General features: G+C 44.6%; 1 protein-coding gene across 1 annotated transcript in view; it reads right to left on the bottom strand.

Annotated features, from left to right (window-relative positions):
* The window catches only part of tshr (thyroid stimulating hormone receptor), a 238601-nt gene that overhangs the window by 18405 nt on the left and 193653 nt on the right, over window positions 1–26543 (bottom strand). The window contains exon 4 of the mRNA XM_067384659.1: window positions 1518–1592. Within this exon, the coding sequence (XP_067240760.1) occupies window positions 1518–1592 (75 nt within the window). The remainder of the gene's footprint in view (window positions 1–1517; window positions 1593–26543) is intronic.

Below are 26543 nucleotides of genomic sequence, written 5' to 3'. Positions count from 1 at the left end.
ACTCTCAACTCTGTTATAGCTTGTTTAAAGCATTCCACATGATCCCATGGATTTTCACCCAAAATCAGCACAGAAAATTTGGAGATTGTAGATATGGACATACTCATAACACAAATAATAATATGAAAAATAATTTTGTCCTTAAAGACAAGATAGAATTACACTGTATTGCCAAAAGTTTTGGGACACCTGCCTTTACGTGCACATGAACTTTAATGACATCCCATTCTTAATCCGTAGGGTTTAATATAGAGTTGGCCCACCCTTTGCAGCTATAACAGCCTCAACTCTTATGGGAAGGCTTACCACAAGGTTTAGGAGTGTGTTTATGGGAATTTTTGACCATTCTTCTAGAAGCGCATTTGTGAGGTCAGGCAGTTTTGTTGAGGTCAGGACTCTGTGCTGTGCAGACCAGTCAAGCTCCTCCACACCAAAATCGCTTATCCATGTCTTTATGGATCTTGCTTTGTGCACTGGTGCGCAGTCATTTTGGAACAGGAAGGGGCCATCCTAAAACTGTTTTCACAAATTCAGGAGCATGAAATTGTCCAAAATGCCTTGGTATGCTGAAGCATTAAGAGTTCATTTCACTGGAACTAAGGGGCCAAGCCCAACCCCTGAAAAACAACCCCACACCATAATCCCCCTCCACTAAACTTTACACTTGGCACAATGCAGTCAGGCAAGTACTGTTCTCCTGGCAACCTCCAAACCCAGATTCGTCCATCGCATTGCCAGACAGAGAAGTGTGATTCGTCACTCCAGAGAACACGTCTCCACCGCTCTAAAGTCCAGTGGCAGCGTGCTTTACGCCACTGCATCCAACGCTTTGCATTGCACTTGGTGATGTAAGGCTTGGATGCAGCTGCTTGGCCATGGAAACCCATTCCATGAAGCTCTCTATGCACTGTTTGAGCTAATCTGATGGCAACACGAAGTTTGGAGGTCTGTAGCTATTAAGTTGGTGACTTCTGCGCACTATGTGCCTCAGCATGCGCTGACCCCGCTCTGCGATTTTATGTGGCCTACCACTTCGTGGCTGAGTTGCTGTTGTTCCCAATTGCTTCCACTTTGTTATGATACCACTAACAGTTGACCGTGGAATATTTAGTAGTGAGGAAATTTCAACCTCACTACTATCTATCAACCTATCACAGTACTACGACTGAATTCACTGAGCTCCTGATAGCGATCCATTCCTTTACAAATGTTTGTAGAAGCAGTCTTAATGCCTAGGTGCTTGATTTTATACACCTGTGGCCATGGAAGTGATTGGAACACCTGGATTCAATGATTTGGAGGGGTGTCCCAATACATTTGGCAATATAGTGTATGTGAAAAGCCAAACTGTGAATGATAAAAATACATTTCAGAAAAATAATTTTATTATTTGCATTTTTTGGGCAAGTTATTTTCTTGATTTATGCATAAACCTCACTAAGATATTTAAAACAAGAAAATCAAAACATGATGTGCAGGCAAAACAAATGACATTATGTGGACAGTCTTTTGCTCACAAATACTGTAAATTAAGCAGATTCTTTAAAGCCTCTGGATGGATGAATGTCAGATTCCTTGTGTTCCTTATTTCTCTGAAGAGAGAGGGAGAGAGAGAGAGAGAGAGAGATATTGATTGATTTCATGAATTGAAAATGTACTTCTTGAAGTGCAGTGTGTAATGTCTTCTTCCACATGACTGAAAGAAATATGAGTATTTACAATACCTTTTTACCTTGGTTGGACATTATGCTTAAATGTAATAGAATTTCACAATATTTTTGCAGATGATGGGAATAACAGTTCTTTGACCTCATTTGCTCATGTTCAGGTTACTCAGCCACATATGGTAATTGAAAGCACATTTTCTGGTACAGTAAGAGAAAACCCCAACAAAGAATAGGTACAGAGGCAAGACATGTCACCAAAACCTTCTTTGATGGACAAGATAATACCAGATGGATGTATTTAATCAGACACTCAAAAACAACAACAAAAAACAAGTAAAATTCAATTTTATGCAACTGTTACATAGCTTCAGTCATTCATTGAAATTAAATTAAAATGTAATTTACTTAAAACAAATGAGATGTGATTTTTTTTTTAACAAACATACATCGAACTGAATGTGTTCAGTGATAATTAAGTATTTTTTAAGGAAATAATTAAGGGAATAAAATTACTTAAATAAAAGTTTAATATAATTGTTACACATTATATTAAATTATATTTATGTAACTGTGATGCCAGGTGGGTCTACTGTCAAGTCAAGTCAAATTTATTTGTATAGAGAATTTTACAATACACACTGTTTCAAAGCAGCTTTACAGAAAGTCATACTGTGTATAATGTCTTAGTGCTTTACCATATAGAGCATGTTTTAGGGCTTTTATAACTGTGATCAAATGGCAGTAGTTCACGTGTTTACAGAAGTACACGGATAGTAGTTCTCTCTCAAGTCAAGACTCGGTTAATGGTTACAACAGTCACCAGAACTCTGAACTGAGGAAACAGTTTGGACTCGAAGAACCGATGAGCTGTTGACACAAGCATGTGTATACCAAGCAGTTGTCTTAAATGAGGGAGTGAAATGAAAGGGTTTGTCAAAGTTTTATGAAACATATTACAGCTGCGTAGATTTATAATATAATGAATCGTGGGTCCAATATGTGTGTCATGATCATTACTGGGAGTGCCCTTGTCTGCCACTAGAGGGCACTCCAACTAATGATCATGACAATGTGTTAATATGTCATAGATATGGCAAAGAGAAATTCACGGAGAACAATAGGTATAGGCCATAAAAACACATTAGTACTCAGTGAGAATTTTTGTAACATGTAGCCACCCACAGCCTAACCACAAGCTCTACTCTTGAGCAATGGTAACCTCAAAAATCAACATTACAGAAACTCTTTTAAATGTGAAACTTAACTGAACAAGTATTTCCCTAAAAAACAACAAAAACAAACAAACACATTAAATAGCAATTAATTTCAACATTTACTATCCTGATCCAGCCCCATCCACTGCCCAGATTCAGTCAATGCAACAGTAATAATTTGTTGTCTAACCACAAATGGATTAAGTTAACACTTTACAACTTCAATATATTATGACATAATAAAATTATGTGCAGATGACAATTAAGTAAAAAAAAAAAAAGATTTGTGTTACTTTAGAAAAAAAAAAGTATTATAAAATATGATTGGTTGTCACAGATAAAAAGACTGAAAAAATCTGAAAAGTCTGATGCTCTGGCACACGCCTGACCTTTCACAAGTAATACAAGTTAAGCTGCGCACACACTTAACGATTGTACGGCCGATTATGAATGTGAATTGATACTTATGACTGATTGCACTCAAATGCGTCCAGTCAGAGCCAGTTGCGTTCAGCCTGCGATTACAGTCTGTGTTCAAATTCCATGTATAAGTATTTAAATCTGCTTCAGTCGCAGGAAACAATCGCTGTGTGTTGAGCACAGTCTTAGAATGTTTTAGCTAGTCATTAAATGTGTGCCCAGCTTTAGTAATGTCTCTGATTTCAGGTAAAATTATATTGTGATGTCATTTCTTACAGGGTTACTTATATTGAGGTAAAAAATTTTGGTTACAAATTACTTATATCATGTTAAAGACCACTAAAATGGAGGTAAATTACCCCCACACGGTAACACTTTATAATAACGCTCAGTTATAAGTCAGTTATAAATTATTAGTTATTGATGAATAAATAATTAATTTACAAAATTGACTATACATTCATAAATGAATAATAAGTGATAAACTAATATTTTATGAACGTTTTGGTAACACTTTCTATGAAGACCGTGCTTATAATAAATTGTAGCTCCATTTATACTTAGTTATAAGCAAGTATTACTATTTTACAAACATATTTATAAAGACTTATTAAGACCTATACAGCATTATAAGAACAGTTATAGATGCATTTTTATCATTTTTATAATTACTTTCCTTTTCAATGCACATGGTCACAATCCATTATACACTGATTTATAAGTAAAATAAGTCAATCGTATGGTTCCATGAATGTATATATAAAGATACAACCTGCATTGCTATTGTAGCATCTGCACAGGACATTAACAGCTCACTTGACACATTTTATGGCCGTGTAGATGGAAAACATGGTCTATGTATCAAACATGCTTGCACATACTAGTATAAAACTCAGTACACATATAGACCTCATCGGGCCAAACAACTTTCGTACTCAAAGTTATATGTCACCTGGAAGTCAGCTATTATGGGTTGTTTGAAAAATGCATACTCTGGAATTTGATATACTCCTCCTAGGCAATTAATCCGTTTGTCTGTGGCGCCCTGACAAAGTTTGATGTTTTCGCCATGAAACAGGAAGTTGTTGTAATTCAGACAAACAATGTCCGATCTGCCCCAAACTTCTCATGTTTTATTAGAGTCCTGGCCTGAAGACATCTTCATAACAATATTCAGTTACAGTCATAGCGCCACCTGTAGGCAACAGGAAATGACATGTTTTACACTTTGATCAACTCCTCCTAGAGATTTAATCAGATCAATGTCATTTTTGGTCAGTCTAATCAGTCGATATCAGTCAGTCGATGATAAATAGCAAAGATCTTGAGTTTTCATTGAAGGGCGTGTCCGTGGCGGACTGACAAAGTCTGATGTTTCGCCATGAAAGAGGAAGCTGTTATAACTCAGGCATACTATGTCTGATCTGCCCCAAACTTTACATGAGTGATAAAAGTCCTGGCCTAAAGACATCTATATGACAATATTCAGTTAGCTATAGCGCCACCTGTTAGCAGCAGGAAGTGTGGCACTTTTACATGATTTTGCCATAATTCTCCTGTAATTACTCGCTTACATGCATGTTGCCCACTGTTCGCTGTTTTCCTGAGGCCAACGGGTGGCAGTGAGCCCGGGTGCGAGGGCCCTTTCATCGCTGCTTGCAGCTTTAATTAGGGCCAAAGCCCTGTAAGGGGCTGAAGGCCCTTTTCTTTTCTTTAGGATTATTATTATTAGGGCCCAAGCCAATGAAATGGCGAAGGTCCCTCTTGATCTTCTAAGGATTATTATTATTATTAGGGCCCAAGCAAAAATTCCCTCTTGATCCCCTAAGGATTATATATATATATATATATATATATATATATATATATATATATATTTTTTTTTTTTTTTTTTTTTTCCGTCTTCTGGGGCTTTTTGGGGGCCTTAACATGCTCAAAAACTCTTGAAAATTGGCACACACATTGGAATCCGCGGCCATTAGGACGCTGCAGAGGCTGGTACCTGGGCGTGGCAGGGGGGCTCGACAGCGCCCCCTTGAACAAATTCTGAAAATTTGGTCCATATATTGAACACACTTGCATGTATTAGTATGAAACTCGGTACACATATAGACCTCATCGGGCCGAACAACTTTCGTACTGTAAGTTAAACGCCACACCAACAGGAAGTCAGCTATCAAGGGTTGTTTGAAAAACGCATGCTCTGGAATTTGATATACTCCTCCTAGGCGATTAATCCGATCGCCACCAAACTCAGTCAGCATGAAGTCAAGACACTGATGATTAAAAATTGCCAGGGGATTTTTGATATCTCGAACGGTTTGGCCGTGGCGAGGCAACAAATTTATGGCAAGAAAAAGGAAACAGGAAATGTGTTATAACGTCTACATACATATATTGATCTTTATGAAACTTCACGAGTGTGTTGGTTGTAGTAGTTGCTTCAAACCTCATCAGTGTAATGTCAATACACAGCAGATGTAGACCTATGACAGGATTTTTGATATTTGAAATATTGTTGCCATGGCAACAGGTCAAACTGTAATAATATTCTTGAGTGTTTTTGAGGCTCTTAACATGCTTCAAATTGCATGAAACTCGACACACACATCAATATTGTCAACCAGTAGACATGGACAAAGCCATAGAAATGGGCGTGGTGGAGGGGCTCAGTAGCGCCACCTTTTGACAAAAGTGGGGGGGTTAGTTTTTCCTACAGTCACCAAACTCGGTACACATATTGTTCTCATCAAGCCGGACAATTTTCTAATTTACATTCATTAGCTCCGACCAACAGGAAGTTGGCTATTTTTGTTTGAATGTAAATTTTTTTGAAAAAACAGGCTATGAATTTTATACTACTACTCCTACAGGGTTTATCCAATTTACACCAAGCTTTTTTTAACTTGTTGCTAACACATTGAAGTTGTGTAATTGTAAACAGATTTTGGATATCTCAAACGGTTTGGCCGTGCCGAGGCAACGAATTTATGACAAGAAAAGGGAAACAAAGTGTTATAACTTCTGCATACATTAAAGTACACATGAAATCAAAATTGACCTTATTTATTTTGTTAGCTCAAATTGCTAGTTTTGTGGTGAGCAATTCATCCGTGAAAGTCAATCCACACAAAAAAATTGTTTGGCTTCGTAATATTTAATCAAAATCTGAAAATTCCCCTCCCTTCTGCAACGGTGCCCCTTCTCTAATGACATCAGTTTGACGGCTTGGGTTGTAAACACTTAAACCACTCCCCTCCGACCGTTAGTCTGCTATAAGTGAGAGATGGAGAGGAGGAGCGCTAAAATAAAACTCTGCCCTCTATTCAATATTCCGTTTCACTTGGAAATACGTCACAGCACTGGAGAAAAGTCGTTTGCAACTTCCGGTTCACGCGGACTTTAATTGATTTTGATGAAACTTCGGCTTAGTCTTCGTTGTACAAGGCTGACCACATGGATGTGACTATTGTGATTCAAAGTCATAGCGCCACCAACTGGAAGCAGAAAATGTGTCACTTTCAGCATGCTTTTGAGATCAACATCTTATTTTTACCAGATTTTCTTCAAACTTCTTTTGTGTAATGTCAAAACATGGCCGATGTAGACCTTTGAAAAGAATTGTGATATCTCAAACACAATTACCTTGGCAACGCATCAAACTTTAATATTCATTTTGGATGCTTTTGTGACTCTTAGCATGCTTCAAATTGTTTGGAACTCAATACACACATCAGGATTCTTAGCCAGTAGACATGGGCAAAGCCTTAGAAACAGGCAGGAAGGAGGGGCTTAATAGCACCACCTTATAGTGCAGTAAATGTAGAGTGAATTTGACATAGTCCTTCGATGTTTAACCGTTTTAACTGCCTATTGCCTGCCGTGCACAGTTGCCCTGAAGCCATCGGGGTGGCGGTGCCAACGGGCTTGGGCCCGCCATCGCTGCTCGCAGCTATATTTATTAGGGCCAAAGCCCAAGGGGCTGAAGGCCCTATTGTTTTCTCTAGGATTATTATTAGGGCCAAAGCCCAAGGGGCTGAAGGCCCTATTGTTTTCTTTAGGATTATTAGGGCCAAAGCCCAAGGGGCTGAAGGCCCTATTGTTTTCTTTAGGATTATTAGGGCCAAAGCCCTGTAAGGGGCTGAAGGCCCTTTTGTTTTCTTTAGGATTATTATTAGGGGCCAAAGCCCTGTAAGGGGCTGAAGGCCCTTTTGTTTTCTTTAGGATTATTACTAGGGCCAAAGCCCTGTAAGGGGCTGAAGGCCCTTTTTAGGGCCCAAGTGAATTAAGCGCGAAGGGCCCTCTTGTTCTTCTAAGGATTATTAGGGCCCAAGCGAAAATTCACGCAGGGCCCTCTTGATCCCCTAAGGATTATTAGGGCCAAAGCCCGTAAGGGGCTGAAGGCCCTATTGTTGTCAAAGCCCAAGGGGCTGAAGGCCCTTTTGTTTTCTTTAGGATTATTATTATTAGGGCCAAAGCCCAAGGGGCTGAAGGCCCTATTGTTTTCTTTAGGATTATTATTATTAGGGCCAAAGCCCACGGGGCTGAAGGCCCTTTTGTTTTCTTAAGGATTATTATTAGGGCCAAAGCCCAAGGGGCTGAAGGCCCTATTGTTTTCTTTAGGATTATTATTATTATTAGGGCCCGAACAACGATGGTGTGAGGACCCTATTGGAATTGCTCCGTTTATTATTTTTAGGGCCAAAGCCCAAGGGGCTGAAGGCCCTTTTGTTTTCTTTAGAATTATTAGGGCCCAAGCGAAAATTCGCGCAGGGCCCTCTTGTTCTTCTAAGGATTATTAGGGCCCAAGCGAAAATTCGCGCAGGGCCCTCTTGTTCTTCTAAGGATTATTATTAGGGCCCAAGCGAAAATTCGCGCAGGGCCCTCTTGTTCTTCTAAGGATTATTATTATTTTTTATTTATTTTTTATTTTATTTTTTTCCGTCTTCCGGGGCTTTTTGGGGGCCTTAACATGCTCAAAAACTCTTGAAAATTGGCACACACATTGGAATCCGTGGCCATTAGGTACCCGGGCTCGACAGCGCCCCCTTGAAAAAAGTCTGAAAATTTGGTCCATATATTAAACATGCTTGCACGTATTAGTATGAAACTCGGTACACATATAGACCTCATCGGGCCGAACAACTTTCGCGCTCCAAGTTAATCGCCACGCCAACAGGAAGTCAGCTATTAAGGGTTGTTTGAAAAACGCATGCTCTGGAATTTGATATACTCCTCCTAGACGATTAATCCAATCGCCACCAAACTCGGTCAGCATGAAGTCAAGACACTGATGATTAAAAATTGCCAGGGGATTTTTGATATCTCGAACGGTTTGGCCGTGGCGAGGCAACGAATTTATGGCGAGAAAAAGGAAACAGGAAATGTGTTATAACGTCTTAATACATATATTGATCTTTATGAAACTTCACGAGTGTGTTCGTTATAGGAGTCTGATCACATGGATGTGACTATTGTGAGTCAAAGTTATAGTGCCACCAAATGGCAGCAGGAAGTGTATCACTTTTTGAAATGTTTTGAGATCACCCTCTTATTTTTACCTGATTTGCTTCAAACTTCATCAGTGTAATGTCAATACACAGCAGATGTAGACCTATGACAGGATTTTTGATATTTGAAATATTGTTGCCATGGCAACAGGTCAAACTGTAATAATATTCTTGAGTGTTTTTGAGGCTCTTAACATGCTTCAAATTGCATGAAACTCGACACACACATCAATATTGTCAACCAGTAGACATGGACAAAGCCATAGAAATGGGCGTGGTGGAGGGGCTCAGTAGCGCCACCTTTTGACAAAAGTGGGGGTTAGTTTTTCCTACAGTCACCAAACTCGGTACACATATTGTTCTCATCAAGCCGGACAATTTTCTAATTTACATTCATTAGCTCCGACCAACAGGAAGTCAGCTATTTTGGTTTGAATGTTAATTTTTTGAAAAAACAGGCTATGAATTTTATACTACTACTCCTACAGGGTTTATCCAATTTACACCAAGCTTTTTTTAACTTGTTGCGAACACATTGAAGTTGTTTAATTGCAAACGGATTTTGGATATCTCAAACGGTTTGGCCGTGGCGAGGCAACAAATTTATGGCGAGAAAAGAGAAACAGGAAATGTGTTATAACTTCTGCATACATTGATTGATGTTTATGAAACTTCAGGAGTGTGTTGGTTGTAGTAGTCTGATCACATGGATGTAACTATTGTGAGTCAAAGTTATAGCGCCACCAAATGGCAGCAAGAAGTGTATCACTTTTAAAATGCTTTGAGATCACCCTCTTATTTTTACCTGATTTGCTTCAAACTTCATCAGTGTAATGTCAATACACAGCAGATGTAGACCTATGACAGGATTTTTGATATTTGAAATATCGTTGCCATGGCGACAGGTCAAACTTTAATAATATTCTTGAGTGTTTTTGAGTCTCTTAACATGCTTCAATTTGCATGAAACTCGACACACACATCAATATTGTCAACCAGTAGACATGGACAAAGCCATAGAAATGGGCGTGGTGGAGGGGCTCAGTAGCGCCACCTTTTGACAAAAGTGGGGGGGTTAGTTTTTCCTACAGTCACCAAACTCGGTACATATATTGATCTCATCAAGCCGGACAATTTTCTAATTTACATTCATTAGCTCCGACCAACAGGAAGTCGGCTATTTTTGTTTGAATGTTAATTTTTTGAAAAAACAGGCTATGAATTTTATACTACTACTCCTACATGTAACAGACACGTCAGGTTCCACCTCACTTCCATACCCACGGACCCAATCACCGGAGTACTAATCACCGCCACCTGCCACTCATCAGCACTACAATCAACACCACTACAAAGACTCTCCACACACACACACTCACTGTCCGGTCTCGTTTGCACTACTACCCATGTATGCTAACCTTAAGGACTCCAAACGCCAAACTTACCTGCTCCAGTCGTCTCCTCCATCTCCTTCGTCTCCCGTCCTCCTTGTGTGCTTACCTGCCTGTGTGTGTGAGTGTCTCCGCCAGCTTCAACCATCCCATCTCTTCATCTGCATCTGCAAGACATTATCAGGACAGTATTATATTCCCTTCATCTCTCCAGTACTCTTTATCTGCTTACCATAACTCAGTGCTCTGCTTATAACTAATAAACTCACCTGGATTGTTTATACCTCTGCCTCCGTGTCTCTGTACCGTAACAGAAGACCGGACCATAACAACTTCACAGCATGAGCACCAACGACCCATTTCAAGAGCTCGTGGACGCACTGCGCCGAGCACTCACACCACAGCCATCCTCACCATCCATATCCACCACTACAGCTTCCGCACCTTCTGTCACCGCTCCTTCTCCAGCATTCACCGCCAGTCCCATGGCCAAACCGGCGCCCTACTCAGGATCGGCGGAGGAATGCAGCGGATTCCTTCTCCAATGTGAACTGGTCCTGGAGATGCAGCCGCACCTCTACACTTCCGACACAGCAAAAATTGCGTTCATCATTTCGCAACTGCAAGGTAAGGCCCTGCAATGGGCAGATTCCCTGTGGACTCAGAAAGGCCCTGTTGTACAATCATATTCGGCGTTCGTCTCTCACTTCCGTGAGGTCTTCGGGAAGCCTCTGAAGGATTCTTCCACTGGTGAGAAACTCTACAATCTAAAGCAAAGAAATCTCTCTGTGAATGATTATGCCTTGCAGTTCCGAACGCTAGCCGCCACCAGTGGATGGAATGAACAAGCCCTCATCACTTCTTTCCGTCAAGGATTGGAACCCAACGTGCGGCTGCATCTCGCTGCATACGAGGACTCAATGGGACTTGAACGCTTCATCCAACTCGCCATCCGCGTAGGTTCTCGTATGCAGTCGTGTCTCCTCGAGCACCAGGGCCAGTCACCTGCCACCAACCTCCTCCGCCGGTCTGAACCCGTCAGCTCCCCAGAACCAGCCACCGAACCAATGTTAATCGACCATTCCCGTCTAACTTCCAATGAAAGACAAAGAAGATTAACTCTTAACTTATGTCTATATTGTGGATCTCCGGGGCATGTTCTCTCCACATGCCCAACCCGTCCTCCTCGGCCCGTGGTGAGTGCGATTTTTCCTTCCATTCATAAAATGAAACCACTCACAACTGTTGTAATCCTTACTGCTGCAAATACCTCTGTTCCAGTGGTGGCGCTCCTCGACTCAGGGTCTGCAGGAAATTTCATCTCCGGCGCCCTCTGTCGACAACTCAAGCTCAAGATCTCCCCGTCTCCGGTTAACTATCAAATCCACTCCATCACGGGCAAACCCCTGAGCCGTAAGCACATCCGTCATTGTGTGGGACCACTTCAACTCAGCGTGGGTGTTCTACACTCAGAAAAGATTCATCTGCTGGTTCTGGAGGAGTCCACCGCTGACGTGGTTCTAGGGCGCCCATGGCTCGAACAACATAGCCCCAACATCTCTTGGCGCACGGGCGAAGTCCTGAAGTGGGGCGACCACTGCTTTCCAGATTGCTTCCCAGAGCTTCCTGTTCCAAAGTCTCCATTCTCCAAGTCTCTCTCCATGAATGCAACCTCTATCGAAAGCCCTGTCGAAAAACGCTCCGTGGATGTTCCCCCGGACTACGCCCCCTTCAGTGACGTTTTCTGCCCGCAACGTGCCTCCAAGCTTCCTCCACACCGGCCATGGGACTGTGCCATCGATCTGCTACCGGGTGAACCAGTGCCCAGGGGACGCATTTACCCCCTGTCAATACCGGACGAGAAGGCCATGGAGGAATACATCAAAGAGGCCCTCAACCAAGGTTACATCCGCCCGTCTACTTCCCCTGCTGCTTCAAGCTTCTTTTTTGTGGCGAAGAAGGACGGAGGCTTGCGGCCCTGCATTGATTACCGTGCCCTCAACAAAATCACCATTAAATTCCGCTATCCGCTTCCCCTCGTCCCAGCGGCCCTGGAACATCTCCGTGGTGCCACTGTGTTCACTAAGCTGGACCTCCGCAGCGCGTACAACCTCATCCGGATACGCGAGGGGGACGAGTGGAAGACCGCCTTTGTCACGCCCAACGGACACTATGAGTATCTCGTTATGCCGTATGGCCTGGTCAACGCCCCCTCCGTATTCCAGGATTTCATACACGAGGTGCTCCGGGAGTTTCTCCACAAGTTCGTTCTGGTGTATATTGACGACATCCTCATCTACTCCCGGAGCTTGGCCGAACATCGCCACCACGTTGCGGAGGTCCTCCAACGCCTACGGCAATTCCACCTCTTCCTCAAAGCTGAAAAGTGCTCCTTTCACCAGCCCTCTGTCCAATTCCCTGGGTACGTAATAGATCACAGTGGCATCTGGATGGACGAGGGGAAGGTCTCCGCCATTCAGTCCTGGCCCACTCCATCTTCAATCAAAGAACTCCAACGCTTCCTAGGTTTCTCCAACTTCTACCGCCGGTTTATCAAGAACTACAGCACCATCGTCAGTCCATTAACCAACCTACTCCGTAACCAGCCCAAGTCTCTGTCCTGGTCCCAACAAGCCACCAACGCCTTCGAGACCCTTAAAAGAGCCTTCACCACCGCTCCCCTCCTCGTCCACCCTAATCCAGAGCTCCCATTCATCGTGGAAGTGGACGCCTCCACCACCGGAGTTGGAGCGGTTCTATCACAGCAGCAGGGGACACCAAGTAGACTCCATCCATGCGCCTTCTTCTCCCGCAAGCTCAACCCGGCGGAGGTCAATTACGACATCGGTGACCGCGAACTCCTGGCCGTCAAGCTTGCCCTCGAGGAGTGGAGGCATTGGTTGGAGGGGGCTACTCATCCATTCCAAGTTCTCACTGATCATAAAAACCTTGAATATCTAAAAGCTGCCAAAAGACTCAACCCTCGCCAAGCTCGCTGGGCCATGTTTTTCTCAAGGTTCAATTTCTCTATCTCCTACCGCCCTGGTTCTAAAAATACCAAAGCTGACGCTCTGTCTCGCCTCCATTCCCCGGAGGAAAAGCCTGAAGACCCTGAAACAATCCTGCCGGAGTCCATCTTCGTGAATCCCATCCAGTGGTCCGAAGAAACCATACCCTCCTCCAATGCCTCCACACGCACTCCGCCGGGTTGCCCCCAAGGCTTGCAATACGTCACACGGGCACGTCGTACTCCACTTCTGCACAATACCCACTCATCACTTGGCACTGGTCACCCGGGGGTCAATGAGACCCTCTCGTTGCTCAAACAACGCTTCTGGTGGCCCAACATGGCCAACGATGTCAGAAGGTACGTGCAGGGCTGCAGGGAGTGCGCCATCTCTAAGAGCCCACGCCATCTTCCCACCGGCAAGCTCCTACCTCTGCCCGTTCCTGAGAGACCCTGGTCACACCTGGGAGTGGACTTCGTCACAGATCTCCCTGAGTCTGACGGTAACACCTGCATCCTGGTGGTGGTAGACCGCTTCTCAAAGTCCTGCCGCCTGATACCCCTGGAGGGTCTACCTACCACCATGGCAACTGCTGAGTTGATGTTTAATCATGTTTTTCGTCATTATGGAATACCTGAAGATATAGTCTCCGACAGAGGACCCCAGTTCGTCTCCCACGTCTGGAAAGCCTTCTTCTCCCTCCTGGGTGTGACCGTCAGCCTGTCATCTGGATACCATCCTCAGTCGAACGGGCAGACGGAACGCAAGATCCAGGAGATAGGCCGCTTCCTGCGTACCTTCTGTCACAGCCACCAGAACTCCTGGAACCAGTACCTGGGTTGGGCCGAGTACGCACAGAACTCCCTCCGCCAAGCCACAACTGGACTGACACCCTTCCAGTGCGTACTCGGCTACCAACCCCCACTGTTCCCCTGGGATGGGGAACCTTCCAACGTCCCCGCAGTCGACTACTGGTTCCGGGAGAGCGAGAGGGTTTGGGACTCAGCTCATCACCAACTGCAGAGAGCCCTGCGCAGACGCAAGATGACAGCCGACCTTCGGCGCTCCGAAGCTCCTGTCTACCAACCGGGGCAGAAGGTCTGGCTGTCCACCAGGGACATCAGGATGCGTCTGCCCTGCAAGAAGCTGAGTCCCCGCTTCATTGGCCCGTTCTCCATCATCCGGCAGATCAACCCCGTCACCTACCGTCTTCAACTCCCAGCACAGTACAGTAGAATCCATCCCACATTCCACGTATCACTGCTTAAGCCTCACCACCCTTCTGTTGTTCCCTCCACAGAACCTGACGTGGCAGCCGCCGAGCCCCCCCTTCCACTCATCCTGGAGGACGGCACAGCCTACGTGGTTCACGAAATCCTGGATTCCCGGCGCCGTGGTGGTCAGCTGGAATACCTCGTCGACTGGGAAGGCTATGGTCCCGAGGAACGCTCATGGGTCCCCAAGAATGATATCCTTGATCCTATCCTATTACAGAACTTCCATGCCAATCACCCTGACAGACCTGCCCCACGCCCGAGAGGAAGACCACCACGACGTCGGGGTCCGCGGCCCTCAGGAGCGGGCCATGGGAGGGGGGGTACTGTAACAGACACGTCAGGTTCCACCTCACTTCCATACCCACGGACCCAATCACCGGAGTACTAATCACCGCCACCTGCCACTCATCAGCACTACAATCAACACCACTACAAAGACTCTCCACACACACACACTCACTGTCCGGTCTCGTTTGCACTACTACCCATGTATGCTAACCTTAAGGACTCCAAACGTCAAACTTACCTGCTCCAGTCGTCTCCTCCATCTCCTTCGTCTCCCGTCCTCCTTGCGTGCTTACCTGCCTGTGTGTGTGAGTGTCTCCGCCAGCTTCAACCATCCCATCTCTTCATCTGCATCTGCAAGACATTATCAGGACAGTATTATATTCCCTTCATCTCTCCAGTACTCTTTATCTGCTTACCATAACTCAGTGCTCTGCTTATAACTAATAAACTCACCTGGATTGTTTATACCTCTGCCTCCGTGTCTCTGTACCGTAACACTACAGGGTTTATCCAATTTACACCAAGCTTTTTTTAACTTGTTGCTAACACATTGAAGTTGTTTAATTGCAAACGGATTTTGGATATCTCAAACGGTTTGGCCGTGGCGAGGCAACGAATTTATGGCAAGAAAAGGGAAACAAAGTGTTATAACTTCTGCATACATTAATTGATTTTGATGAAACTTTGGCTTAGTCTTCGTTGTACAAGGCTGATCACATGGATTTGACTATTGTGATTCAAAGTCATAGCGCCACCAACTGGAAGCAGAAAATGTGTCACTTTCAGCATACATTGAGATCACCCTCTTATTTTTACCTGATTTGCTTCAAAATTCATCAGAATAATGTTAAAACTTGGCACATGTAATCCTTTGAAAATGGGCAGGGAGGAGGGGCTCTATAGCGGCACCTTGTAGTGCAGTAAATGTGGAGTGAATTTGACATAGTCCTTTGATGTTTAACCGTTTTAAGTGCCTATTGCCCGCTGTGCACAGTTGCCCTGAAGCCACCGGGGTGGCGGTGCCACCGGGCTTGGGCCCGCCATCGCTGCTCGCAGCTATATTTATTATCTTTTTTTTTTTTTTTTTTTTCGTCTTCCGGGGCTTTTTGGGGGCCTTAACATGCTCAAAAACTCTTGAAAATTGGCACACACATTGGAATCCGCGGCCATTAGGACGCCGCAGAGGCTGGTACCCGGGCGTGGCAGGGGGGCTCGACAGCGCCCCCTTGAAAAAAGTCTGAAAATTTGGTCCATATATTAAACCTGCTTGCACGTATTAGTATGAAACTCGGTACACATATAGACCTCATCGGGCCGAACAACTTTCGTGCTCTAAGTTAAACGCCACGCCAACAGGAAGTCAGCTATTAAGGGTTGTTTGAAAAACGCATGCTCTGGAATTTGATATACTCCTCCTAGACGATTAATCCGATCGCCACCAAACTCGGTCAGCATGAAGTCAAGACACTGATGATTAAAAATTGCCAGGGGATTTTTGATATCTCGAACGGTTTGGCCGTGGCGAGGCAACAAATTTATGGCGAGAAAAAGGAAACAGGAAATGTGTTATAACGTCTTAATACATATATTGATCTTTATGAAACTTCACGAGTGTGTTCGTTATAGGAGTCTGATCACATGGATGTGACTATTGTGAGTCAAAGTTATAGCGCCACCAACTGGCAGCAGGAAGTGTATCACTTTTTGAAATGCTTTGAGATCAACCTCTTATTTTTACCTGATTTGCTTCAAACTTCATCAGTGTAATGTCAATACACAGCAGATGTAGACCTATGACAGGATTTTTGATATTTGAAATATTGTTGCCATGGCAACAGGTCAAACTGTAATAATATTCTTGAGTGTTTTTGAGGCTCTTAACATGCTTCAAATTGCATGAAACTCGACACACACATCAATATTGTCAACCAGTAGACATGGACAAAGTCATAGAAATGGGCGTGGTGAAGGGGCTCAGTAGCGCCACCTTTTGTCAAAAGTGGGGGGGTTAGTTTTTCCTACAGTCACCAAACTCGGTACACATATTGTTCTCATCAAGCCGGACAATTTTCTAATTTACATTCATTAGCTCCGACCAACAGGAAGTCGGCTATTTTTGTTTGAATGTTCATTTTTTGAAAAAACAGGCTATGAATTTTATACTACTACTCCTACAGGGTTTATCCAATTTACACCAAGCTTTTTTTAACTTGTTGCTAACACACTGAAGTTGTTTAATTGCAAACGGATTTTGGATATCTCAAACGGTTTGGCCGTGGCGAGGCAACAAATTTATGGCGAGAAAAGGGAAACAGGAAATGTGTTATAACTTCTGCATACATTGATTGATCTTTATGAAACTTCACGAGTGTGTTGGTTGTAGTAGTCTGATCACATGGATGTAACTATTGTGAGTCAAAGTTATAGCACCACCAACTGGCAGCAAGAAGTGTATCACTTTTAAAATGCTTTGAGATCTCCCTCTTTTTTTCATCTGATTTGCTTCAGACTTTATCAGTGTAATGTCAATACACAGCAGTTGTAGACCTGTGACAGGATTTTTGATATTTGAAATATTGTTGCCATGGCAACACATCAAACTTTAATAATATTCTTGAGTGATTTTGAGGCTCTTAACATCCTTCAAATTGCATGAAACTCGACACACACATCAATATTGTCAACCAGTAGACATGGACAAAGCCATAGAAATGGGCGTGGTGGAGGGGCTCAGTAGCGCTACCTTTTGACAAAAGTGGGGGGGATAGTTTTTCCTACAGACACAAAACTCAGCACACATATTGTTCTCATCAAGCCGGACAATTTTCTAATTTACATTCATTAGCTTCGACCAACAGGAAGTCGGCTATTTTTGTTTGAATGTTATTTTTTTGAAAAAAAGGCTATGAATTTGATACTACTACTCCTACAGGGTTTATCCAATTTACACCAAGCTTTTTTTAACTTGTTGCTAACACATTGAAGTTGTTTAATTGCAAACGGATTTTGGATATCTCAAACGGTCTGGCCGTGGCGAGGCAACGAATTTATGGCAAGAAAAGGAAACAAAGTGTTATAACTTCTGCATACATTAATTGATTTTGATGAAACTTCGGCTTAGTCTTCGTTGTACAAGGCTGATCACATGGATGTGACTATTGTGATTCAAAGTCATAGCGCCACCAACTGGAAGCAGAAAATGTGTCACTTTCAGCATACATTGAGATCACCCTCTTATTTTTACCTGATTTGCTTCAAAATTCATCAGAATAATGTTAAAACTTGGCACATGTTATCCTCTGAAAATGGGCAGGGAGGAGGGGCTATATAGCGGCACCTTGTAGTGCAGTAAATGTGGAGTGAATTTGACATAGTCCTTTGATGTTTAACCATTTTAAATGCCTATTGCCCGCTGTGCACAGTTGCCCTGAAGCCACCGGGGTGGCGGTGCCACCGGGCTTGGGCCCGCCATCGCTGCTCGCAGCTATATTTATTATTATTTTTTTTTTTCTATGTTTTTGGGGTTTTTGGGGCCCTTGACATGCTCAAAAACTCTTGAAATTTTGCACACGGTTCAGAACCCACGGCCATTACAGCCGGACAGAAGCTGGTACCCGGGCGTGGCAGGGGGGCTCGAGATCGCCCCCTTGAATGAGGTCTGAAATTTTGGTCTATATATCAAACACGCTTGCACATACAAGTATAAAACTCGGTACACATATAGACCTCATCGGGCTGAACAACTTTCGTACTCTAAGTCAAACGCCACCTCAACAGGAAGTCAGTTATTACGGGTTGTTTGAAAAACGCATGCTCTGGAATTTGATATACTTCTCCTAGACGATTAATCCGATCACCACCAAACTCAGTTAGCATGAAGACAAGACATTGATGATTAAAAATTGCCAGCGGATTTTTGATATCTCGAACGGTTTGGCCGTGGCGAGGCAACGGATTTATGGCGAGAAAAGGGAAACAGGAAATGTGTTATAACTTCTGCATACATTGATTGATCTTTATGAAACTTCACGAGTGTGTTGGTTGTAATAGTCCGACCACATGGATGTGACTATTGTGAGTCAAAGTTATATTGCCACCAACTGGCAGCAGGAAGCGTGTCACTTTCAAAATGCTTTGAGATAACCATTTTATTTTTATCCGATTTGCTTCAAACTTCACCACAATAATGTCAAAACATGGCAGATGTAGACCTTTGAAAAGAATTGTGATATCTCAAACATAGTTGCCTTGGCAACACGTCAAACTTTTATAATATTCTTGGGCGTTTTTGAAACCGTTACCATGCTTCAAATTGCATGAAACTCGACACACATATCATTATTGTCATACAGTAGATATGGACAAAGCCTTAGAAACGGGCGGGGAGCAGGGGCTCTGCAGCGCCACCTTTTGACAAAAGTGGGGGGTTTAGTTTAACCTACAGTCACCAAACTCTGTACACTTATTGTTCTCATTAAACTGGACAACTTTCTCATTTACAGTCATTAGCTCTGACGAACAGGAAGTCAGATATTTTGGTTTAAATGTGGATTTTTCTTAAGCTCTCTTAGACGTAGGGTCTCAGTCCCCCTCCCCCCTCCCTCTGTGTGTGTGTGTGTGTGTGTGTGTGTGTGTGTGTGTGTATGTGTGTGTGTGTGTGAGTGAGTGAAAGTGAGAGACAGAGAGAGTTTTACAGCCAGTTATTTAACCCTTTTATTGCAGACTCACTGTGCTTAAGAGTTTATTCCCAACCCTTACTCAAACACATCTGAAGCAGCTAATCAGGGCAGTTCATTTGTAGGCCACTGACAACATATTATTACATTATTAGTTTGACATATAAAAACACATTGCAAAAGCATGCTTTTGGTGCATAAGATTGGGGCACAAACAATAGCTCAGGGAGGTCAAAAACATGAAGTGTGAGGATTATTGACTAGCCTTATTCCTGATTAGCCTACTGCGTTTTAAATTACGGGTTCCACTTCCAGTTTGGTGAAATTCCGTTAAAAAAAAACGAAACTTGTCGTTTCAAATCATATGGTTGCCCTATAATTAAAGCTTATCTGTCAGCTTGACTGAATCAGCTGTCAATTTCTTTCATGTTTTATTTTCAGACATCATGAGAATGACATAACGCTTGGTATTGTAATATGTGTCAACAAAAATATCTATGGCAAGAGCTCTTTTCAGCAGCTGCTTTCTATCCTCCAGAATATTTTATTTTGTCTCTTTGCATACTGCTGTAATAGTATGAAAAAGGACAGCATATACTGTACATTTGTGGTCTGTTCTCTCTATATAATTTACAATATATCCCATTAATAATTCACTGGAATGCACAAAGAATCTCCTCAAAGCCTCACGTCTCTTTCCAGGTTTGTTTCACAGGTATCACACAATGCTGAAGTTCATGACCTTTTTTATTAAGGCAATGTATTACATAATGCATATATATATATATATATATATATATATATTACTATAGAATAGTGATATCACAAACACTGTTGCTATGGCAACTCATCAAACTTTAATATTAGTTTTGGAAGCTTTTGAGACTCTTAACATGTCACGGTTGTGGATCCGCTGTCTCACTCTGTTGTCTGTGTTTACGTTGTGCTGTCACGTTAATTGTTTCATGTGGGCGTCGCCGCTGATTGTTTGATCAGCGGCAGCTGTTTCTAATCTCTGCCAGCCTATTTAATGCCTTGTCTTTCGTTTCATGTTTGTCAGATCGTTTGTTGGAGTTCCCTGTTTTGTTCCTCGTTCCTCGTGTGTGCATTCGTTGGAGTTCTTCGTATCAGTGTTCCCGGTCTTGTGTTCCTCGTTGGATGTTCATGACTACAGATCACCTGGACTCCTACACGATCACCTCTCACCCGGACTACAGCTCGATTTTCATCATCTCCACGTCACGGCTCATCAAAGTCCCTGTGTCACCGCTCTCCTGCTTGTGTTACATGTTTCTCTGACTTTCTGGAGTGAAGCTCAATAAATGAGATATTACCACTTGCTATTGCATCTATCCTTATTTCCCGTGACAGAACGATCTGACCAACATTATGGATGCAGCAAGTTCCGCAGCATTAACGGAGTTCATCAACCACAGCATTGCGCGGATGGATCAACAGCAGGAGAGCATTTCATCTACCGGTCGCGCCGTACAGGAGTTGGTGACACAGGTGTCCGAGCTCTCCCAACAGCTACAAGAACTGCGTAGTCCCGCTGCGCCCCCCACGCCGCCCGTTCCTCCCCCACTACCATCGCTGACGGATCAGCCTGAACCACGTCTACCTACACCACAGACTTATGCCGGTGAGCCAAGTTTCTGTCGAGCTTTTCTGAACAAGTGCTCATTATACTTTTCTCTCCAGCCACGCACCTTTGAAGCAGAGGAGGCCAAGGTGGCGTTTGTGCTGACTCTGCTCACCGGACAGGCGGCATTGTGGGGAACGGCGGTGTGGGAGGGTCGCGATCCATGCTGCTCCTCGTTCCTGGCACTCGCCGCCGAGATGAGAAGAGTATTTGACCGTGCGGTCTCTGGAAGAGATGCAGCCCGCAGATTGACGGCGTTGAAGCAAGGAGATCGCACGGTGGCGGATTATTCAATTGAGTTCCGGACTCTGGCGGCGGAGTGCAAGTGGAACGAGGAGGCGCAGTGGGACGTCTTCCTGCATGGGTTGGCCGACCGTGTCCAAAGAGAAATCTACGTTTTGGATTTACCACAGAGTCTTAATGGACTTATTGACCTGGCCCTGCGGGTGGATACCCGTATTAATCAGCTGGAGAATCTCCCTCGTCCTGGCCTGGGATTTCGGGGCGCAGAGGCTCGAGGGGTCAACGCAAGGGACACGGTCGGTCCCTCTTCCGATCCTGAACCCATGCAGGTGGGGAGAGCTCGGCTTTCCCGGGAGGAGAGAGAACGGCGGAGATCCCAAGGACTATGCATTTACTGCGGAGGGGCGGGCCATTTCCTTAATGCCTGTCCAGTAAAAGATCGAGCCCGGTAGTACGTTTGAGGCTACTATCGGGTGGGATCTCCGCTGAGAAGTCCTCAACATCCACTCTCCTTCCGGTAAGACTGAGATGGGCCAATCACACACTCACCTGTCAAGCCTTACTGGACTCAGGAGCTGAGGGTAACTTCATTGACACTCATTTTGCACAGAAGTTTCTATTACCCATCATTCCCCTCAACAGACAGATCTCCGTCAACGCTCTCAATGGCCAGAATCTACCGAACATCACTCTCACCACCAACTTTGTCACTCTCGTCACTTCTGGCAATCACTCTGAATCTATTCAGTTCCTTCTCATGGACTCACCTCTGGCTCCCATCGTACTCGGGCACCCCTGGCTCACACAGCACAACCCCAGGGTGGACTGGCGACTTCACACCGTCCTGGAATGGAGCACTCAGTGTCATGAGTCTTGTCTTGTGTCTGCTTGTTCTTCTGTGTCTGTTTCTGTGTTACAGGAGAAGGCAGCGGATCTGTCAAACGTGCCCGCGGAGTATCTAGACCTGAAGGAAGTGTTCAGTAAGTCCCGGGCTGCTTCTCTTCCTCCGCACCGTCCCTATGACTGTGCTATAGATTTAGTTCCCGGTAAGTCTCCGCCTAAAGGCAAGTTGTACTCTTTGTCCGTTCCCGAGAGGGAGGCCATGGAGAAATATATTTCTGATTCTCTAGCAGCTAAGTTCATTCGCCCTTCCTCTTCTCCAGCGGGGGCGGGGTTCTTTTTGTTGGAAAGAAGGATGGCTCCTTGCGACCTTGCATTGATTACCGAGGGTTGAATAACATCACGGTAAAGAATACCTATCCTTTGCCGTTGATGTCTTCAGCTTTCGAGAGGTTGCAGGGAGCATCCATTTTCACTAAATTGGATTTGAGGAACGCTTATCATTTGGTCCGCATTAGGAAGGGGGATGAGTGGAAGACTGCCTTTAACACCCCTAGGGGGCACTTTGAATACTTGGTCATGCCCTTCGGGCTGTCCAACTCCCCGGCGGTCTTCCAGGCACTCGTCAATGACGTGTTGAGAGATATGGTTGACCAGTTCATATATGTCTACCTGGACGACATATTGATTTTCTCCTCATCTCTCCAGGAACATGTTCAACACGTCAGACGAGTGCTTCAGCGTCTGCTAGAGAATGGGCTTTTTGTCAAGGCAGAGAAATGCGATTTTCATGCACAGTCTGTTTCTTTCCTAGGGTACATCGTCTCGTCTGAGGGAGTTCGCATGGATCCTGACAAGGTTAAGGCTGTGGTGGATTGGCCAAGTCCAGATTCCCGTAAGGCCCTACAGAGGTTTCTGGGATTCGCCAATTTTTACCGGCGGTTTATTTGCAATTTCAGCCAACTAGCCTCGCCTCTGACCGCCTTGACCTCCCCCAGAACGACGTTCAGGTGGTCCGATGCAGCTGAGGCTGCATTCGCCAAACTTAAAAGCCGCTTTGTTTCGGCTCCCATCCTCATAGCCCCTGATCCTTCACGTCAGTTCGTGGTGGAGGTCGATGCGTCAGAGGTGGGGCTAGGTGCAGTTCTATCCCAGCGTTCTCCCGCAGACGATAAGGTTCACCCCTGCGCGTTTTTTTCTCATCGTTTATCCCCAGCCGAACGCAATTATGACATTGGTAACAGAGAGTTGCTGGCAGTCAAGTTAGCGTTGGAGGAGTGGCGTCATTGGTTGGAAGGGTCGGGGGTACCTTTCATCGTTTGGACTGATCACAAGAATCTAGAATATATCAGAACGGCTAAAAGACTTAACTCCAGGCAGGCTCGGTGGGCACTTTTTTTTCGGACGTTTTGATTTTTCTCTTTCGTACCGCCCGGGTTCTAAGAACATCAAACCCGATTCCCTTTCTCGTATGTTTGATCCTTCCGAACGCCCGGTTACTCCCGAGTGTATTCTTCCCGAGACATTAGTGGTCTCCACTCTGACATGGGAGGTCGAATCGAAGGTCAAGTCGGCCTTAGAAGGGGTAACGCCTCCGCCCGGGTGCCCACCGAATCGATTGTTTGTGCCGGAGAGGTTAAGGTCCAATGTCATCAAGTGGGGTCATTGTTCCAACGTGGCCTGTCATCCAGGGGTTAATCGCACCAGTTTTTTGGTCAAACAACGATTCTGGTGGCCTGCCATGGCTCGTGACATTCGCAGTTTTGTTTTGGCTTGCTCGGTTTGTGCCACTGGTAAGACTTCCAATCGACCCCCAGATGGGTTACTCCAACCGCTGTCTGTCCCTTCGAGACCCTGGTCCCACATCGCGCTAGATTTCGTCACCGCCCTCCCACCCTCCCAGGGAAACACGGTTGTTTTGACCGTAGTGGACCGGTTCTCGAAGGCGGCTCATTTTATTCCTTTGCCTAAATTACCCTCTGCTAAGGAGACAGCGGTAACTGTCGTGGACCACGTCTTTCGGTTACATGGCCTCCCGGTGGACGTGGTTTCCGACAGGGGGCCCCAATTTGTGTCCAAATTTTGGCGAGAGTTTTGTAAGTTGCTGGGGGCGACCGTTAGTCTTTCGTCTGGGTTCCATCCCCAGAGCAATGGTCAAACCGAGAGAGCCAACCAGGATTTGGAAAGAATGTTGCGATGTGTGGTTTCCAAGAATCCTTGCTCCTGGAGCCAGCAACTCTCTATGATTGAGTACGCACATAATTCGTTACCAGTGTCTTCCACGGGCCTCTCACCGTTCGAATGTAGTTTAGGGTACCAGCCACCTATCTTTCCCAGTCTGGAATCCGAAGTTGCGGTCCCCTCCGCTCACGCCTTCATCCAGAGGTGTCACCGCACTTGGACTAGAGCCCGCGAGACTCTTCTCCAAGTGGGGGCGCGCACCAAGGCTAAGACTGATCGCCACCGGTCGAAGCCTCCCGTATACGTCGTAGGTCAAAGAGTGTGGCTTTCTACTAAGAACATTCCTCTCCGTTCCGTTTCCAATAAGCTTGCTCCTAAATTCATAGGCCCGTTCCCTGTCACCAAGATCATTAGTCCGGTGGCAGTCCGACTCAAACTTCCTCCAGCGTACAGGAGAATTCATCCCGCCTTCCATGTGTCTAAAATCAAGCCTGTGTTTCATTCACACATTAATCCGCCTACCCCGGTTCCTCCACCGCCGCGTCTCGTAGACGGGGAACCCACTTATTCGGTTAACCGCATTCTGGACTCGAGAAGGAGGGGACGCGGATTTCAGTACTTGGTGGACTGGGAAGGTTACGGTCCAGAGGAGAGAAGTTGGGTTCCTGCCAGGGACATCCTGGATCACTCCCTTATCGATGATTACAATCGACAGGTAGGTGCTCCTGGGAACGCCGAGAGGCGTTCCTAGGAGGGGGGGTACTGTCACGGTTGTGGATCCGCTGTCTCACTCTGTTGTCTGTGTTTACGTTGTGCTGTCACGTTAATTGTTTCATGTGGGCGTCGCCGCTGATTGTTTGATCAGCGGCAGCTGTTTCTAATCTCTGCCAGCCTATTTAATGCCTTGTCTTTCGTTTCATGTTTGTCAGATCGTTTGTTGGAGTTCCCTGTTTTGTTCCTCGTTCCTCGTGTGTGCATTCGTTGGAGTTCTTCGTATCAGTGTTCCCGGTCTTGTGTTCCTCGTTGGATGTTCATGACTACAGATCACCTGGACTCCTACACGATCACCTCTCACCCGGACTACAGCTCGATTTTCATCATCTCCACGTCACGGCTCATCAAAGTCCCTGTGTCACCGCTCTCCTGCTTGTGTTACATGTTTCTCTGACTTTCTGGAGTGAAGCTCAATAAATGAGATATTACCACTTGCTATTGCATCTATCCTTATTTCCCGTGACATAACATGCTTCAAATTGCATGAAACTCAATGCACACATCAGAGATATCAACCAGCAGACATGGGCAAAACCATAGAAACGGGCGGGGAGCAGGGCCTCTATAGCGCCACCTTTTGACAAAAGTGGGGGGGGGTTAGTTTAACCTACAGTCACCAAACTCGGTACACTTATTGTTCTTATTAAGCCGGATAATTTTTTAATTTACAGTCATTAGCTCCGACCAACAGGAAGTCTGCTATTTTGGTTTGAATGTGGATTTTTTGACTAAACAGGCTCTGAATTTTAAACTACTACTTCTAGGGAGTCTGTGTGTGGGTCTATGTCTGTGTCACACTGTCTATATATATCTTTTTCTCTCTCTGTGTATGCATATGTGTGCTTTACAGTCTTATTTTTTTTTAAATATTGAGTTATTTATTTTTAACAATTACAATGAGAATTTTTTAATTATTTATTTACTGATATAATTCAAATTTATTAAAAAACCCTGTTTCAGTAAAATTTCACATGATTATGAAAGTGGCTATTTAAAATAAACGTGCATAAGTGAGCAGAAAATTCAAGATATGAACCTTATTAATACCTGAGACTGACATTAAAATTGTCTTTGCAGGTTCTGTGATTTGGCTCTATTTATTATTTATTATTTTTCCATTTTATTTTTTATCTTATACCACACATATTAAAATTAAATGAATGCTTGCTTTTAGTGCATAAGATTGGTGCACAAACAACAGTGTCACAATGCAGAAAGGACCCAGAAGCGAATGCTGGTTCTTGTAATTTATTAAACAGTCAGTAAAAGGACAAAATAGGCTGTCTGCCGGTCACCGGCCGTGCAAGGCGGACGCAGATCAGGAGAAGGAGAACTCAAAGGAACCAGAGATCAAACAGGCGGAATGCCTGGTACAGGAAGCCTGCAGACAGAGGGTGCCCGCTGGAAACGCC

Source organism: Chanodichthys erythropterus, chromosome 4 (genome assembly GCF_024489055.1).
Source record: "Chanodichthys erythropterus isolate Z2021 chromosome 4, ASM2448905v1, whole genome shotgun sequence".
NCBI classification, from domain to species: Eukaryota; Metazoa; Chordata; class Actinopteri; order Cypriniformes; family Xenocyprididae; genus Chanodichthys; species Chanodichthys erythropterus.
The sequence above is the reverse complement of the archived record's forward strand: the minus strand, read 5'-3'. Positions and strand labels throughout refer to the sequence as shown.